This window comes from Bombus vosnesenskii, unplaced genomic scaffold (assembly GCF_011952255.1).
Source record: "Bombus vosnesenskii isolate JDL3184/JDL3185 unplaced genomic scaffold, Bvos_JDL3184-5_v1.1 scf7180000013263, whole genome shotgun sequence".
Lineage (NCBI taxonomy): Eukaryota > Metazoa > Arthropoda > Insecta > Hymenoptera > Apidae > Bombus > Bombus vosnesenskii.
In genome coordinates, this window is record NW_022882923.1 from 4487088 (window position 1) to 4502544 (window position 15457).

A 15457-nucleotide genomic window follows, 5' to 3' on the forward strand; every position below is an offset into this window, starting at 1 on the left:
TCTTTTGCAATTTAAGGATTTGTGAAGTTACCTATTTTAATGCAAAAATATATTTTTTTTTAGCATCTCAGTATTAGTATAGTAGTGACAAATATCTGGCTAAACGTTTTCTTTGATTGTTTTTTTTCTTTTTTAAGAAGCAGATACCGAGCAAATTTTAATTGATTTATGGTAAAACTAAACTAAAATTGATCTATATACATTTGTTACAAGTAATAATGAATGAAATGTAAAGTATTCCTCCGTTTTCTCATTTTCAACATCTAAATTATTTTGTTACTATGTTACAATCTCTTATTTGTTTGTATGTTCATGTGTTGTTCAGTAAATCAGTAACGAGCCTTTTTATCACAAATATTCGAATTTGTCGTGTAATTTATAATATATGTGTTATAAATCATGTTATATATAAATCATGTATTTATACGATACGTTAAACGATTTATCAAATATTCAAATTTCAATTTGCTACAAGTATCTCCTATTTTTCAGTTTAGAATCGACATCACGTTTCACGTGCTCTATTTCGTTGGCTAAATTATATCTACATATGTTTTTATACAAAGCATTATTGCATCCACAATTTCAACTTGATTGGTATAATTATTAGGTCCGCGGGGAAGTTTTATCGCTTTTATTCACCCAATGCTTGACCTGTACGCAACAAACGAGAATACCTGCACTCGTAACGAGATTTTCCTCGATTAGTCTATAGAGTTTCGGCTACGAAATTTTTGTAATATAAGCGAAAATCATTAAAAATGTTCCCCGCGACGTTTTTCGAGAATTTTCTAGGACAAAAATATGATATCTATAATAATAAAATTGTAGGCACAGAGTTCTTTTTTATGTTTGCTAAATTTTTATATCCAGCGATTTAAATACACGATTTGCAAACATTATCGAATATTAATGAAGATTTGTTATTTATTATTATCGAGGGAAATAACACGCCTAATTATCTTGTTCCACAAAGTCCATAAAAATCAGGGTGATATTAAATATGTGGATAAATGTTAAAAGGCTACTGTAAAAGATTAGACGATCGATTGGCGCACTAAAAAATCTGTTTCAGATATCGACATCGGTCAAAAACAACCTCGACCACATAGACATTCAGCAGGTGATAAAAAAATTGGAACCGATGGCCAACATTCCATGCTATCTGATTCAAAACACTGATAAAGATAATAAAATCGAGTAAGTGATATTTCATTTTCGTGCAATATTTTTCTCTTCTTTAACTTTCGTTTCTTTAACTTACTCCTCGTTTCCTTTCTCCGAACTTCTTTTACTTCCGACTGCGAGAAACGAGAAAATAATTTTTACCTTCAACTTCGATAACAGCTAAAGATTAAAAACAAACATACGATTTAAAGAAACTAGAAAATATAACATTCCTAATCTCTTCGTTCTATCCTTTGATGGAATGACGAACCAATGCTTTTAAAAATAAAGTAAAATAATGAAATTTCTGAAAGTAAAGTGAAACAGTGAAATAAAATTTTAATAAAATGATAGAATTTTATCGAGGATATATCTGTCGCATAATTATCATCAGTTGCCTCAAATATCTGCTTCCATTCGTCTCGGTTACCATTGTCTCAAAAACAATTGATAAAACGAAATAAGAAAACAACGAACGAGGAATAAAATTTATTAACACGTTTTAATATTGTTTGAATAGGTGATCGATGTCGATCCAGCACGATATTTATCTCGATTCCAACATTAAAACGGTCGAACAACAAAATCATATTCCTTAACGTTCTTGCAGCTCTCGTACGGTACACAGAGATTTTCCGACACAGTGAAAAATCTAGAGCTTTTGATAAATCAAAATCTCCGGTGCATATTGAACGATTTATTTTCCTCGACACCGACGATGGTGCAGAGTCAGACAAATCCTCTGTCGTTTATATTCGTAAGCAGCTTATAGATGTCCGAACGAAAAGAGAATGAAAGACAGAAAAAGAAACTGGTGGGAATGGAGAGAGCACTCGAGGTGTAAGAGTAATTAATTAAAGCGTAATGTATCTACGGTTGCGTTTTAAAGCGGCTTCGGTATATTCCTCCTTTTCTTTTCTTTTTTTTTTTAACCAGCAGAACGAACGTTATTTTCTCCCCGAGATTTCGACTAATTAAAACAAATCTGTTTTTTTTTCTTTTCGATGCTTGTATGCGATAATTCGAATGCAATCGAGACTTTAATATTCTATTGGATCGATAGATTTTTTATGAAATTTGCACATCTGGAAATAACACCAATACCAATACATAGAGTAATTAACAATGAAAAAGAACTTATAGATTTGTAATAAAATTATTTATGTTTACGAGCCACTGTAATATTACTTGAATTTTAAATCATTATATTGCGATTAAGTGTAACTTGGTCATCGAAGCAGCTGTTATTTCTTAATTAAACGACACATCCTCTAACATATTTTCTTAAGAAGAATGAACGCTTCTTTTCGCAGATTTGACATCAATAATAACGTCATTAAGACCATAGAAGAACACTGCTGCGTGTACATACCGAAAACGCCAATTTACAGTCTGCAACAAAAGGATTTGCTACCAAAGGATTACGAGATAGAACCATTGGTCGAAGAGATTGTTACTTCGCGTAATATTAATTTTCTTCATTATCAATTTTCAAAATGGAAAGAATTGAATGGTGAGGCAGCTCCACTTTCCAATAATTTGAATAAACCAACAACGACCAACTCAAAACCAGAATACTTTATCAAACATGCTATAAATTCATTATCAGCTAACACTTGGTGTAATAAACTTTCGCACTTTTAAATATGAAACCTAAATCTTTCTTTCCCTTCGAATAAATACAATTTAAATATTGGAGCTGCCCTCCTTATTGTTGCAAACTTTTTGATTTTAAGAGTAGACTATATTATTATGAAACGAATAATTGATAATTTTATTAATTTAATTTTATTAGTTGAAAATTTTCTCATAATGAAAATCGTTTATTTTAGTAGAAAATGAGGAAACATCCCCGAAGACTAAACCTAACATCATAACGGACGATAGTCTTACTAGTATTGGTACGTAGCTACAACTTTTTCTTAATAACGAGTATCACTTAGGACGTTCTTTGCAAGTTTATGCAAAGATCGCAATTTACGTAATATTTTCGTCAGAAATAATTTGTCGAAAATTATCCAAATAATTGTAATCGTTAAAATACGCCGTTCTTCTATAACTCTTGTAGATACTTGTTTAAGTTTCTATCAACTTTCATTATACGATCCGGATCGTTAGTTTGCGACGATACAAAATTCTAATCGATCAATTGTTTTCTTGATTGATCGACGTCAAATATTGTATTTTGGGCAGTACCAGTGGATGTTCTGATACTTCTAAATGATATGTGGATACATGGGCATATAACTTCTAAGTTATATAATATTATATATGGAGGATTAATTTATTCTCTTTTGTTTCAAGGATCCTCGGAGATGGTCAACGTCACCCACATCGTGGACCCCTCTTGCTTTTACGTTCAGGTAGTACAAAATCAACAGAAAATATCGGATCTTAGCAAAGGACTGGCTACACTGGCAACTACTACAGGAGTAATACCAACGGAAGTAACTTTAAGTACGATAACTCCACTTGCTTCAAGTTTGAACTTTCCCATTTCTTTGGTCGTATTTTTCCTAAAATTTTTATTAAACACAATACCCTTTCCGTAACTTTTGTATAATGAAATGACCGCTTAGTAGGATTCGATTTATCTGAACTACTAAATGCAACATTATGATCGCTTTTTACAATTTTTCAAGCTTCCTGCTTTTAAAAAGGATATATCTCTGTTTCTAGATGCGCTGTACATCGCGCAGTGCTCTAAACACAATGTTTGGTACCGTGCACGTGTCATAGAGAAGAAAACGGATATGAACAATGACGAAAGATATAGCCTGTTCTTTATTGATTATGGCATGAAAGAGGAAAATGTGCCTTTGAGTAGAATAAGAAATATCATACCACAATATGCAATGTTACCGGTGATGGCCCTTAGGTGCACTTTGTTCGATATTGTTCCTAATAATGGTAAATGGCATCCCGATGCCACCCGAGTTTTTAAAAAACTAGTTTGCACGTAAGTATAACCAAACTATACTTGTTATTGTTACTGTATTATCGTAACTATATTTGTTATTGTTATTATTTATTATATTATTTAGAATTTTTATTAATAATCATATTTACTTTTAATTATTGTATCAATAATATTTTACATTATTATTATATTGTATATTTTTAGAAATTCTGTAGTATCGATGTGCATCAAGATGATAACCGGTGATACCTATTACGTCGATCTGTGCGTGATATCATCAAAAGACTCGGGTTTAATATCTGTGAAAGACTCCTTAACGTATATGAAATACGGCACTTGCATTTCGCCAAACACATTAATGGTAATTGCGAACCGTCCATAAACGTTTCAATTTTACTCTGCATGATTTGATCATCGATCTCTTGTTTACAGAGAATGAATCCTGACTCAACAAGGAAGTATTTTAAGGAAATGTTAGACCTAGAAACCTATTCGGATGTTCAAATCCTATTCGTCGAATCTCCTAGTTGTATATATGTTCAAAGGGTACGTAATTTGTTAATATTTACTTTCTTCAGTTATCAGTAAATTATTAAATAGTTGATAGTAGATTAATATTTAATTTACTATTACTATTACTAATATAAATTAATACATAGTAAATGAATAGCTTTAATAGATAGTGAACTAATAGATATTATTTACGGTCAGTTATTAATAATCAGTTTTCCGTTTAATAAATAAATGAATAAAAACGTAGGAATTAATAAATTAATATTTATGTTACAGACACACGCAAATAGATATACCTTTCACAAAATGCAACAAGAAATGATGAATGATTACGAAAAAAATATATCTGCCACTGATTATATTATCTTTGCACCTTGTAAAGGTAGATTTCCTAAAGTACTCTTATTAAATATTTAATGATAATAGTAAATATTATAAAATATAAAATACCAGAGTGTACTACCACGCTATTAAATATTATACAGTAAAGTATACAACTATATATTTTAGAATTGAGATCTTACAAAAGTTCTTTTTATAATTCACAAAATATGTAGCCTAATAGATTCTTAACATAGAAGCTACCTAGAAATTACCTTCTAAAATGCCCAATCGTATTGCGCGGCGAAATATTCCTTTGATTGAATAATTAATTACGCGTGTCCTTCTTTACACAGATTTACCGTGTGCTGCACGAGGAGTCGATGGATATTGGCACAGAGGGCTCATACGCGAAGTTGCCGAGAACACTATAAAAGTTTTCTACGTGGACTTAGGATATACATTGATATTAAGTTACGATGCCATCAGAGCTCTTCCAAGAAAATACATGTCCTGCAGAACACAAGTAATTTATTGATATGTATCTTTAGTTCTAATTCTCTTATATATAATTCTCTTCTGAAGCAAAATATCGTTTATTCACCGTCAGGCTGTAAGAATTTCATTAAGAAACATAAAGCCACGATTTAACAATAAAAACCAATGGGAGCCGGAAACTAAGGAATTCATAAAGAAATTTCTAATGGATATGAAGTCAAATTTCAAAGTTATCCCTTATAATCAATTCGGAGATACATACAACGTTGCCATGTTTACACATGATGACAGTATTAATGTCGCTGACTTACTAGTACAAAAGTGCCTAGCAACATACATCATTTCTAGGTAAATAATTGAACAACTAACAACGCTTTTAAAACATTAATTATCATCCCTTCTCTCTCTCTCTCTCTCTCTCTTTCTTATTTTTCATTTTTATATTATCGATATTGTTTTTGAAATCTAAAATCTTAAATCTAAAATCAATTTATTAAAAATAATCAGAAAAATATTAAAAATATAATTATTATATTTAATATAAATATTAAACGTATTATACAAATGTTATGATAATAAATATATGTTTCTTTTATTTTATGACATAGCCCGCACAATACAACAATGGCTACATTCGATTTAAAAACGAAAAAAAAGAAGGATGTTAGTTATTTAGAATTATCTGATCAATATTACAATAATCCAATAAACGAAAACATGAAGAAAGTCATAGAAGAAAATGAAGATCCTTTCAAAATAAAAGTTCAAATACACCAAGTGCAGTCTCCAGACAACATTTACGTTTCTGACGCCGCGTGCGATCAGAGCGACGTGGAACTAATGATAAAACAGATGCAAGAATTTTATAGCAAGTATCGTCCCGAAAAACGAGATACTTGGACCAAGGGTGCTACTTGTGCAGTTTATTTTACAAGAAATGGCATGTATTATCGTGGCCGAATCGTTGATATTAAATCAAACGATACAGTAGTCGCATTTTTATATGACATAGGAGTCGAAGAAACTGTATCGACAAATGAGATACAACCGTTGTATCCCCTGTTCTCTAAGATATCAACGTACGTTTTTAAGATAAAGCTAACGGGTATATTGCCCTGCGGAGGATCCACCACGTGGCCATCGTTGTCTTGTGAGAAATTGCGCGAAATCATAGATAACAATCAGACTTCCAAATTCTACATATCTAAATTGGTAAACATTAATCACAAATAAGTGAAAAAAAATATATTAGTTAAGAAAAACACTGAATTTTTTTATATCTATCTTATTTAAATAGTATCGCATATAATATTTTTTATCTTGTTCGTAAAACAAAAGTTTTACTTCTACTGACCATTATAATGCATGATACGAACAGATTAAGTACTATTATATAGATTGTACATTATAAATTTGTTTGTTATTTATTTTACATCTTCGTAATGTGATTACCTTTTAATGCCATGTATTTCCTCCGCCATTTTATAGGAAGACGAAGATATGGAAGATTCTGCAATACCGGTTGAATTATGGATTAAAGAAGTAAAAATGGACGGGCCATTGGCACCAACAAGATATGAAATTAATTCTATCAATAGAATGTTGGTTGAAAAAGGAGTAGCATTACCCGTGAAGGAGTACGTCATCGCTTCAAATATTCTCTAAAATAATAGTATTCTCCTACCTAATTTTTTCCTCTTAAAAAGTTGATTTACACACGCTTAAAAATGTCCAGGTATGCGAAAAAAAGAGATAAAATTTTAGCAATTGAATTGAAACGACAATTAATGAAGAAATTTGAAAGATTAACGAAATATGAATCAAGCGTGAAGTGGCTTGAAATTAATAATTGCTCCAATGAGCCCACGGAGATAACAGCTACTACAGCGACATCGAAGCCAATATTGTATCATTTAACTTCTGATTTCAATAATCAAATTTATGAGAACATGGAAGAAATACTTGGTAACGTTCCGAAACTTTTATCGTCAGCTTGGTTACCAGTAGAACCAATAAATGAAGATACATTTATTGCTATACCGACATACTTAGATCATAGCGGCTTTCTTTATCTTCATTCCAAAACGGGTAGTACGTATATACTTTTTAAATTAACTCTATTAAAAGATACAACGTAATAAATTTAATAGTAAACATATAATATACTTCATTCTTATATTCTTATTATATTCCTCTTTTCTTAGGTAGTAAAATATTAGAATATATAGAAATGAAATTAGAAAAAATATACAGTAATCGTTCAATTGAACTTTATGATACTGTATGGGCTGTGGGAGATCCATGTATTGCACAGTATCATTTAAATAAAAAATGGTACCGAGGAAAAGTAGTGGGGATTCAAGGAAATGACATAATTAATGTAAAAGTTTATTCCCATCATCTGTTCAATTACAAAGTATATATGTGTTGTAATACTTTACGAAATATATTTATTATAGGTAGAATTTGTAGACTATGGAAACATAGAGCAATGTACAACTGAAGATTTAAAGAAAGAAGTTATCTTAGAAGATATTCCAATTCAATGCACAAAATGTTTGATCGAAGGTTTAAATCCGGTAAATAATTTAAATGATTCCATATATTATCTATTAATCAATATGTTCTAAAATTATTGATTAAATTTACTTTAATAGGGGACTGAGAGTGGAATCTGGGCAACAGAAGATTTAGATAGAATACATAAGCTTCTCATTGAACAGGAATGCGAAGTCACAATCACTTATAGAAGTGAAAATTACCTCAATGTGAGTAATGTTGCAAAAAACAAACTTCATTCAACAATAAAATTAATATAATTTGACAATGCTTATAAAATAGGAAAAACGTTTACAATGTTTAAAATTTGATAAAATAATTAAGTCTCAGTTTTATTTATTTATTCATATCTTTTTTAATTTAGTACGCCTACAATGTTTCAGATTTCTTTAAAGATCTTACCAAACAAATACTGCAAAAAGAAAACTGATTTAATCACATTTCTTATCAATGAATTGGAAATGAACATTAAACCTAATATTGAGGCCATTACATCTCAAAATAGAGTAACTACAAATGTTACTACAGATGTTACTTCAGATGTAGTTATAGAAAACCCGAGATCATTTTCTTTAGGCGATGACGTGATAAAAGATCCAGTTATTACTGGAAATTCTGTGTTGCTTCCAGATAATGATACAGATACTGTACATAATATTGACAATGATACTGTAACTGACGTTGAAAATGTATCATGGTTTAAATTAGAGACAACAATTACTTCAACTCCTAATATTGCTTCACAAGAAGATCTTTCAATGCATTATAAACTTATAAATATACCAAACGACATAGACTATATTGAGATAGAAATGTGTTGCTGTATTACTCCTACTATCTTCTATGCTCAATTAAAAGAAAATATTCATTGTACGGTATGTTATGAAACTATCATCTCATGCCTCGTTTTCTCATCTTATTTTAAATATTTACAATGTAAGTAAATATTTCCTCCATTTTAGATTTTAAATGCATATTATACACAGTATGAGCTTTTAATGAAGGACTTGCAAGAAAATGCGGACAAACAACCATTGATTACAAAGTTTACTGTTAGTAAGTATTACTCAACTAAAAGTAATAATTATTTAGAAGAAAGGGCTTGCTATGAATTTTAATCAAAGTGATTATGAAAGAATTAAATATAACAAATAATTCTATATACTTTCACCTTTATGTATCTTATGAACTGGAATGAATTTATTATTTGTAGATACTCCATGCTGCGCGAAATTCAATGATAATCTTTGGTATCGATGTCTAATAACGGAATCTGAACCTATTATAAATTCAGATAATATTGAAATTAAACTGCTTTATGTAGATTACGGTAACGACGAATATAGAAAAGTAAATTCACAACAGTAAGTCACATTTATCTGGTTTATATTAATATGTTATTGCAACTTAATATAAAGACCATTCGTTTATTTACATAACAGGTGTGAATTGTACACTTTAAAAAAAGAATGGATGGAGATACCTACTATTGCAATGAAATGTAAATTGTGGAATGTAGAAGTTGTTTCTATATTCGATCATGATAAGCTACTCTCTCAATTAGAAAAAATGTACAATAAACGTGTTATAGCTAAAATTAAAGTAAGTAATTATGTACTGATTAATCATACATTTAATAATAGATGATAAATAATGAAATTAATTGTTTTAGGAAACTGATGAAGAGTTTATGAGCGTTGAACTGTATGAAGACGAAAAATGTGGGAAAGTTATATACAATACTTTAATTGAAGAAGGTTTATTCGAAGTTAGATCAAAAAAGATCGACGATCTACATTATCCTTAAATAGTAACACATATTTATTTCTATCATTTACAACGATAAGTTGGTATAAAATTATTAAATACCAGAATGAGATTTTATGTTAAAAACTTATTAACCATACGAACTAAGTTTATATGTTAAACTATTACAGTTTTTAGGCAAATTTAGATGTTTATTGTTATAAAAGGAAAAAGTTACTAGAAGTATATTAACGTTGAGCACTTTTAGCAATCTGTTCTTTAAGTAATAAAATACTTTGCCTTTGTTCAGGTGGTAACATAGCGATTTGTTCATCAGATAATTGTAGTACTTGCATTATTAAAGCCGCCTACAATGAAATTAGTAATTATTTTTACATTTTGTCATCTACTATATAACTGAATAATATAAGATTTTATATATTTTTATATAAAAATAAATGACATCTATATGTAATTTGTTTTTAAATACCTTCTCCTGGTCAGACGCACCGCTCGGTATATTTCCCGCTGGAGACATGCCTGCCATAAGCCTCGACGTTGCAGATGTCGTTGACGTGGTCAATGCAGTAACTGGAGTTGCTACACTAGCTGTAGCAACATTCGAAGATGGACCAGTAGGTGCTGCAACAGGTCTTGGCACCACTGGTAGTGCAACTGGCACTGGTGCTAAAGGATAAAATTAACAAAAAATAGATACAATTATAAAGAAGTAATTAAATTTCTTATTTTGAATTTCTCATTATTATAATAAATAAGAAATATTTTGAAAAACTTACGATTAGCTTTTGTAATTCTTGGATCAATAGGCATTCTTGGATCTCTAGGATCCCTTGGATCTCTACCAAATCTATCTGTTCTTGGATCACGACAGAAACTGAAAAAAATCATACTCTTTTAGAATGTTTTAAATACTTTGATTTTAAATTATCTATGATAATTGTAGAACCTCTCAACTCCTTCAACAGGAAGTGTGCTGTAAAAAAGAACACATTCTTAAAATATATTAATTTAAGAGATTTGTTTAACATGAAAGAAATACTAACTTGTCCGAAATATTGAATGTACTAAGTGCTCTAGGATCTGTATTGGCAGGTACAGCTGGAGATGCACTGACAGGTGTTGGTTGTACTTGTTGTGGTCCTCTTAAATCTTGATCCATTCTAGCTAGACGTGGATCCATTTGTCTGTCCAATGTACGTAAATCAACATCTTGACCTGTCATAAAATTTTGTTATCTAAACATTAAAGGATATCTAAATTTAGACAAATAAAATTAAAATTTCACTGTTCTCACCAGCAAAAATTGGTGCTGGAGGATTAGTAACTGCTGCTGGACGCGTAGGAGCCCATGGTTCTTCTATTCGGGGTACAACTGGATGTACAGCTGGCTTATCAGAAGGTGTTAATACACCTGGGATTGGATTTGCTTTATGTAACATATTAACTGCTGTATGAGGGTCCACTATTCTCATTACTACCTGAGCTTGTAGCAAGGCATATGCCAGTTGAGGATTTTGGAGCAACATTTGACGTGCCTCATTTGGATTGTTTTGTACACAAAGCTTCATTTGTTTCATAAGTTCAAACATTTGCTCAGGTGGTAAGGATGCAACAGCTTTACTTATAGCTTCTGGAGCTTTATCCGATTGTACTGCTTCTCCATATGGATTCTCAGTATTCTGCCCTTGTAAAAGACTTTGCATTTCCATTCGACTCTTTTCTGTACATGCATTATCAACCCGCAATGTTCTTCCACCAATTTCATAACCATTCAAGTTTCTCATAGCACTAAGAGCTGTCTCTTGATCTTTGTACTCACAAAATCCATATCCCTTTGGCTTGCCTGTCTCCCGATCGAACACTAATCTAATTAAATTACAAATTTTTGTAAGTAATATAAAGATCTACAATAACAATTTATTATTAATTAATAATATTTAAATTCAAAATGAACTTACTTAAATGAAAGCACTGGTCCAACTTCGCTAAAAATATCCTTTAAATTCTCCTCTGTGGCTTCGTACGGGATATTCCCGACTATTCAAAAAGATCATACATATTTGAAGGTTATGCGGTATCATTATTAATAAAAAATAATCTAATATCAAACAATGTTTCTTACCGAAAACACTCCGCATAGACTTGTCCATGAGCGATTGATCAGAAATAGTTGAATTACTCATTTTTGCAATTTATTCGCTTTTGTTTATTATTCGAAGTTTGAACACAGCACTAGTTCGCTGTTACTAGAAAAACACAAACGAAAACCAATTCACATTGATACATGGCTAATCGATAATATCACATTATTTTATGTATTTTTATTTTTTTTATTACACCATTTATATTATTCTGCCATAAATCGCATAAATTATATATCTCTCATCTATTAATTGATCTTCTAAATGGATAATTTAAATTCAAAAGTAAACAAAAATAAATTAAGAAATAACATATTTTTTGTCAGTTTATTTTATTTCATATAAAAGTACATTTTCAATATTACAATCAACCATACATTAGCTCTTGATAAATTTATGATGTAAAACTATTTCTTCATTACTATAATAGACTATAGACAATATGATTTTCATAATGTATAATGCTTTGATATAATTAAACAAGAAAGCAATCGTTGAATCATATCTTTTTTACTTAATGGTGGAACAATCTCAAATTAGTATGAATCAATACCATTTTATGTTCATCACAAGCTTGTATTACTGTCTTATCATTTACAGAACCAGAAGGGCTTGCAATATATTTGACGCCGCTCTGTAATTAAATAATTACCTTTTAAAATTTCAAAAAAAGATATGGCAAGATAATACAATAAATAACTAAACTATATACCAATTTAGCTCTATCCACATTATCTCTGAATGGGAAAAAAGCATCGCTACTTAAAACAACATTGTCCGCTTTGTTTATCCATTCTGTTTTATCACTTTCTGAGAGTTTCTGTGGAACTTCCTCGTACATTTCCGCCCAAGTAGCCTCATCCATATCTTTTCCAATAGATCCGTTTACATAATTGTCAATAGCATTCGAAATTTCTGCTCGTTTTACACTTTTCTTAAACTTCATACCAGTAACTTTGGGATGCTGTCGAAGCCACCTGAAAAACGTTCATTATAACGTTGACAATAATAGATCGATTATTACGATATATGCAACAGATACTAGATATTAAGAACACAATATACCAGTTATCAGCTTTATCACCAGCAAGTCTTGTACAATGAATCCTTGATTGTTGTCCTGCACCTATTCCAATTACTTGCCCATCTTTTGCATAACAAACTGAATTACTTTGGGTATACTTTAAAGCAATAGTAGCAACAATTAAATCTCTCATAGCACTATCAGAAATGGTCAAATTTTTAGTTACTACATTGGAAAATGTATTTTTATCAATAACTGCATCATTACGTTTCTGTTCCATAGTTAAACCAAAAAGAACTCTACGCTCCATTTGAGATGGTACATAATTTGGATCAATTTGAAGAATACAATATGCACCATTTTTTTTCTTCCTTAAAATTTTAAGGGCATCCTCTGAATAGCCAGGTGCAATAATACCATCAGAGACCTCTCTAAAATATGAATAATAATAAAAAATAATTAATAGTTTCTTGACTTCAATTTTTAATTTGTTTATGCCATACATTACCTAGATATGATTTTAGCAGTAACTTCATCACATATGTCAGATAATGCAATAAAATCTCCAAAGCTTGACATTCTATCTGCTCCTCGTGCACGTGCATAAGCAGTTGCTAGTGGTGTAAGTTGGTGTAATAAGTCATCTACTTGACATAACTTTGCTTCTACAGCGTCCAGTGGTACACTAACTGCTGCACCAGCTGGACTAACATGTTTAAAAGATGTTGCAGCTGGCAAATTTAAAGCTGCCTTTAACTCCTTCACCAACTGATATCCATTTAATGCATCACAAAGATTAATAAAACCTGGGGAACCATTTACTACTGTCAGTGGTAATTTATCTAAAGTTGTAAAAATTTGTGCTGGTTTCTGATGTGGATTCATTCCATATCTTAATGTCAATTGAGAAACCCCACTACTATATTGTTTACGGAAATAATCTGAAATAGCATTATCATACTCTGCTGTATGAGTGAATGCTTTAAGTGCTAATACTTGTCTAAAAATTTAAAAAAAAATGCAATATTTTAAAGTATAAAACTATTTTCTCTAATATCTATTTTAATAGAATATATACCTAGTTTCCAACGAAGTATCTTTGTTAATAGATGATTCTAATTCCTTCCCAACTTTTTCATAATCACTAGGATCACAAATAACTGTTACTCTACTATGATTTTTAGCAGCAGCTCGTAACAAAGTTACTCCACCAATATCTACATTTTCTACTGCATCTTCAATTGTCACACCTGGTTTAGCAACTGTGTTCACAAATGGATACAAATTGCATACCACAAGCTGAATGAGCTGATAATTTTGTTTATGAAGATCTTGCTGATCTGAGTCTGTGAGTCTAGCTAGTATACCTACATAAATAAACTTTCTATATAGTATGTATGGCATAAGTAAAATAAAAAATAAATTCAAATATATGAATCTCTTTACCAGCATGAACAGCAGGATGAAGAGTCTTGACTCTTCCATTAAGCATTTCAGGTGCACCAGTGATATTAGATACATCTTTCACTGGAAGACCAGCATCTCTCAAAGATTTTGCTGTTCCACCAGATGCGACTAAAGACAAACCTAGTTCATGTAACTTTTTAGCAAATGGTAAAAGATTTGTTTTATCGGATACACTCAATAATGCTAGAAATAGAATAACAAAATAAAATAAGTTAATTTTATGACATAAATATACTAGTTACTTTATTTGGCAAAGTTTATTGAATAAAAAAAATTTATAAACAATATCTTTATAATATATAACATTACAAAATATTCATAATTGCAACAATACTAGCAATTATAATCGCATAAGCAATAAATTAATAATATATCAATAACTAATATTTAAATCAATTATAGATATTAATAAATTCTAATCATAAGTATTCCAGGTCTGGAAAATTTGATTTTTCACTCATTTATTCTCATTTATTTTTCTTAATTTTTCCTTAATAATTACAAATATACTTACCTAAATTTCCAGCAGACATGGTTTTATTTCTTCTAAAAATATTACTGTGAAAAGAAATCAGTCTGAACGAAATTCAACGCTTACGGGTATTGCAAGCACAATGGGAGAGATTCAACAAGTGTGCAACTCTGAAATTATCTTATCCCCCATTATAATCCGTACTGTGTATACATATATGTATATAAATATGTATAGGTAACTAAATACTACACACGTGTTCACGAATGTGTATACGAAATAGCATCGAATATTATAACTTCAAAATATTTTGCAATTTGCGGGGGTCTTAAAGATCAAATGTTATCACATTAGATAAAATATCTTATAATAAACTGCAAGTATTGACTTAAAAAATTGATACAACTTGCAAAATATATTTTCATCGTTGAAATATTTTGATACACTTTTTATATTATTGTAAGTTATGCTAAAGTCATAATACATTGTACATTATACATAATTGTATATATTATATATAAATACAGAGTTCTATTTAAAGAACTACTAATGGCCTTGACATGCTTTAAAAAAGTCTATTTTTGAGATATTTTTTCATACAACAATAA

The 15457-nt window shown here is 30.3% G+C and overlaps 3 protein-coding genes across 6 annotated transcripts in view; 1 reads left to right on the top strand and 2 right to left on the bottom strand.

Moving 5' to 3' along the window:
* The window catches only part of LOC117230951 (RING finger protein 17), a 308646-nt gene extending 298451 nt beyond the window's left edge, over positions 1 to 10195 (top strand). For all 3 annotated transcript variants that reach the window (XM_033488932.1, XM_033488923.1, XM_033488941.1), the window contains 21 exons: positions 1076 to 1200; positions 2481 to 2629; positions 3000 to 3068; positions 3472 to 3624; positions 3847 to 4126; positions 4292 to 4448; positions 4520 to 4633; positions 4877 to 4982; positions 5278 to 5447; positions 5532 to 5767; positions 6028 to 6631; positions 6908 to 7056; positions 7155 to 7510; positions 7624 to 7799; positions 7879 to 7998; positions 8077 to 8187; positions 8362 to 8853; positions 8941 to 9034; positions 9192 to 9342; positions 9421 to 9580; positions 9651 to 10195. In XM_033488932.1, the coding sequence (XP_033344823.1) occupies positions 1076 to 1200; positions 2481 to 2629; positions 3000 to 3068; positions 3472 to 3624; positions 3847 to 4126; positions 4292 to 4448; positions 4520 to 4633; positions 4877 to 4982; positions 5278 to 5447; positions 5532 to 5767; positions 6028 to 6631; positions 6908 to 7056; positions 7155 to 7510; positions 7624 to 7799; positions 7879 to 7998; positions 8077 to 8187; positions 8362 to 8853; positions 8941 to 9034; positions 9192 to 9342; positions 9421 to 9580; positions 9651 to 9785 (4107 nt within the window). In that variant the 3' untranslated portion in view covers positions 9786 to 10195. The remainder of the gene's footprint in view (positions 1 to 1075; positions 1201 to 2480; positions 2630 to 2999; positions 3069 to 3471; positions 3625 to 3846; positions 4127 to 4291; positions 4449 to 4519; positions 4634 to 4876; positions 4983 to 5277; positions 5448 to 5531; positions 5768 to 6027; positions 6632 to 6907; positions 7057 to 7154; positions 7511 to 7623; positions 7800 to 7878; positions 7999 to 8076; positions 8188 to 8361; positions 8854 to 8940; positions 9035 to 9191; positions 9343 to 9420; positions 9581 to 9650) is intronic.
* Positions 9916 to 12034, bottom strand: LOC117230972 (cleavage stimulation factor subunit 2). Of its 2 annotated transcripts, XM_033488966.1 has the most exons (8): positions 11868 to 12034; positions 11704 to 11782; positions 11040 to 11611; positions 10789 to 10960; positions 10692 to 10718; positions 10522 to 10619; positions 10215 to 10411; positions 9916 to 10092 (listed from the first exon to the last, which is right to left on the bottom strand). In XM_033488966.1, exons 1-8 carry the CDS (start codon positions 11926 to 11928, stop codon positions 9973 to 9975), a joined length of 1326 nt encoding a protein of 441 aa, XP_033344857.1. In that variant the 5' UTR covers positions 11929 to 12034; the 3' UTR covers positions 9916 to 9972. The 2 variants fall into 2 exon arrangements, with proteins under 2 accessions (XP_033344857.1, XP_033344867.1); XM_033488976.1 differs by lacking the exon at positions 10692 to 10718.
* Positions 12035 to 12199: 165 nt separating this feature from the next.
* Positions 12200 to 15002, bottom strand: LOC117230612 (bifunctional purine biosynthesis protein PURH). The gene is made up of 7 exons (XM_033488224.1): positions 14892 to 15002; positions 14357 to 14560; positions 13989 to 14277; positions 13419 to 13910; positions 12952 to 13341; positions 12599 to 12863; positions 12200 to 12520 (listed from the first exon to the last, which is right to left on the bottom strand). The coding sequence occupies exons 1-7, from the start codon at positions 14908 to 14910 to the stop codon at positions 12401 to 12403; spliced, it is 1779 nt and encodes a 592-aa protein (XP_033344115.1). The 5' UTR covers positions 14911 to 15002; the 3' UTR covers positions 12200 to 12400.
* Between the last annotated feature and the right edge of the window lie 455 nt (positions 15003 to 15457).

Excerpts from the sequence above, each read along its gene's own strand:
- LOC117230972 (XM_033488966.1), bottom strand. The coding sequence starts at position 11,928 with ATGAGTAATTCAACTATTTCTGATCAATCGCTCATGGACAAGTCTATG. Across the intron at positions 10,412-10,521 it reads AAGAATTACAAAAGCTAATC|CACCAGTGCCAGTTGCACTA; the intron begins GTAAGTTTTTCA and ends TTTATCCTTTAG. Across the intron at positions 10,093-10,214 it reads GTGCGTCTGACCAGGAGAAG|GCGGCTTTAATAATGCAAGT; the intron begins GTATTTAAAAAC and ends ATTTCATTGTAG.
- LOC117230612 (XM_033488224.1), bottom strand. Across the intron at positions 12,864-12,951 it reads GGTGATAAAGCTGATAACTG|GTGGCTTCGACAGCATCCCA; the intron begins GTATATTGTGTT and ends AACGTTTTTCAG. Across the intron at positions 12,521-12,598 it reads ATGTGGATAGAGCTAAATTG|AGCGGCGTCAAATATATTGC; the intron begins GTATATAGTTTA and ends ATTTAATTACAG.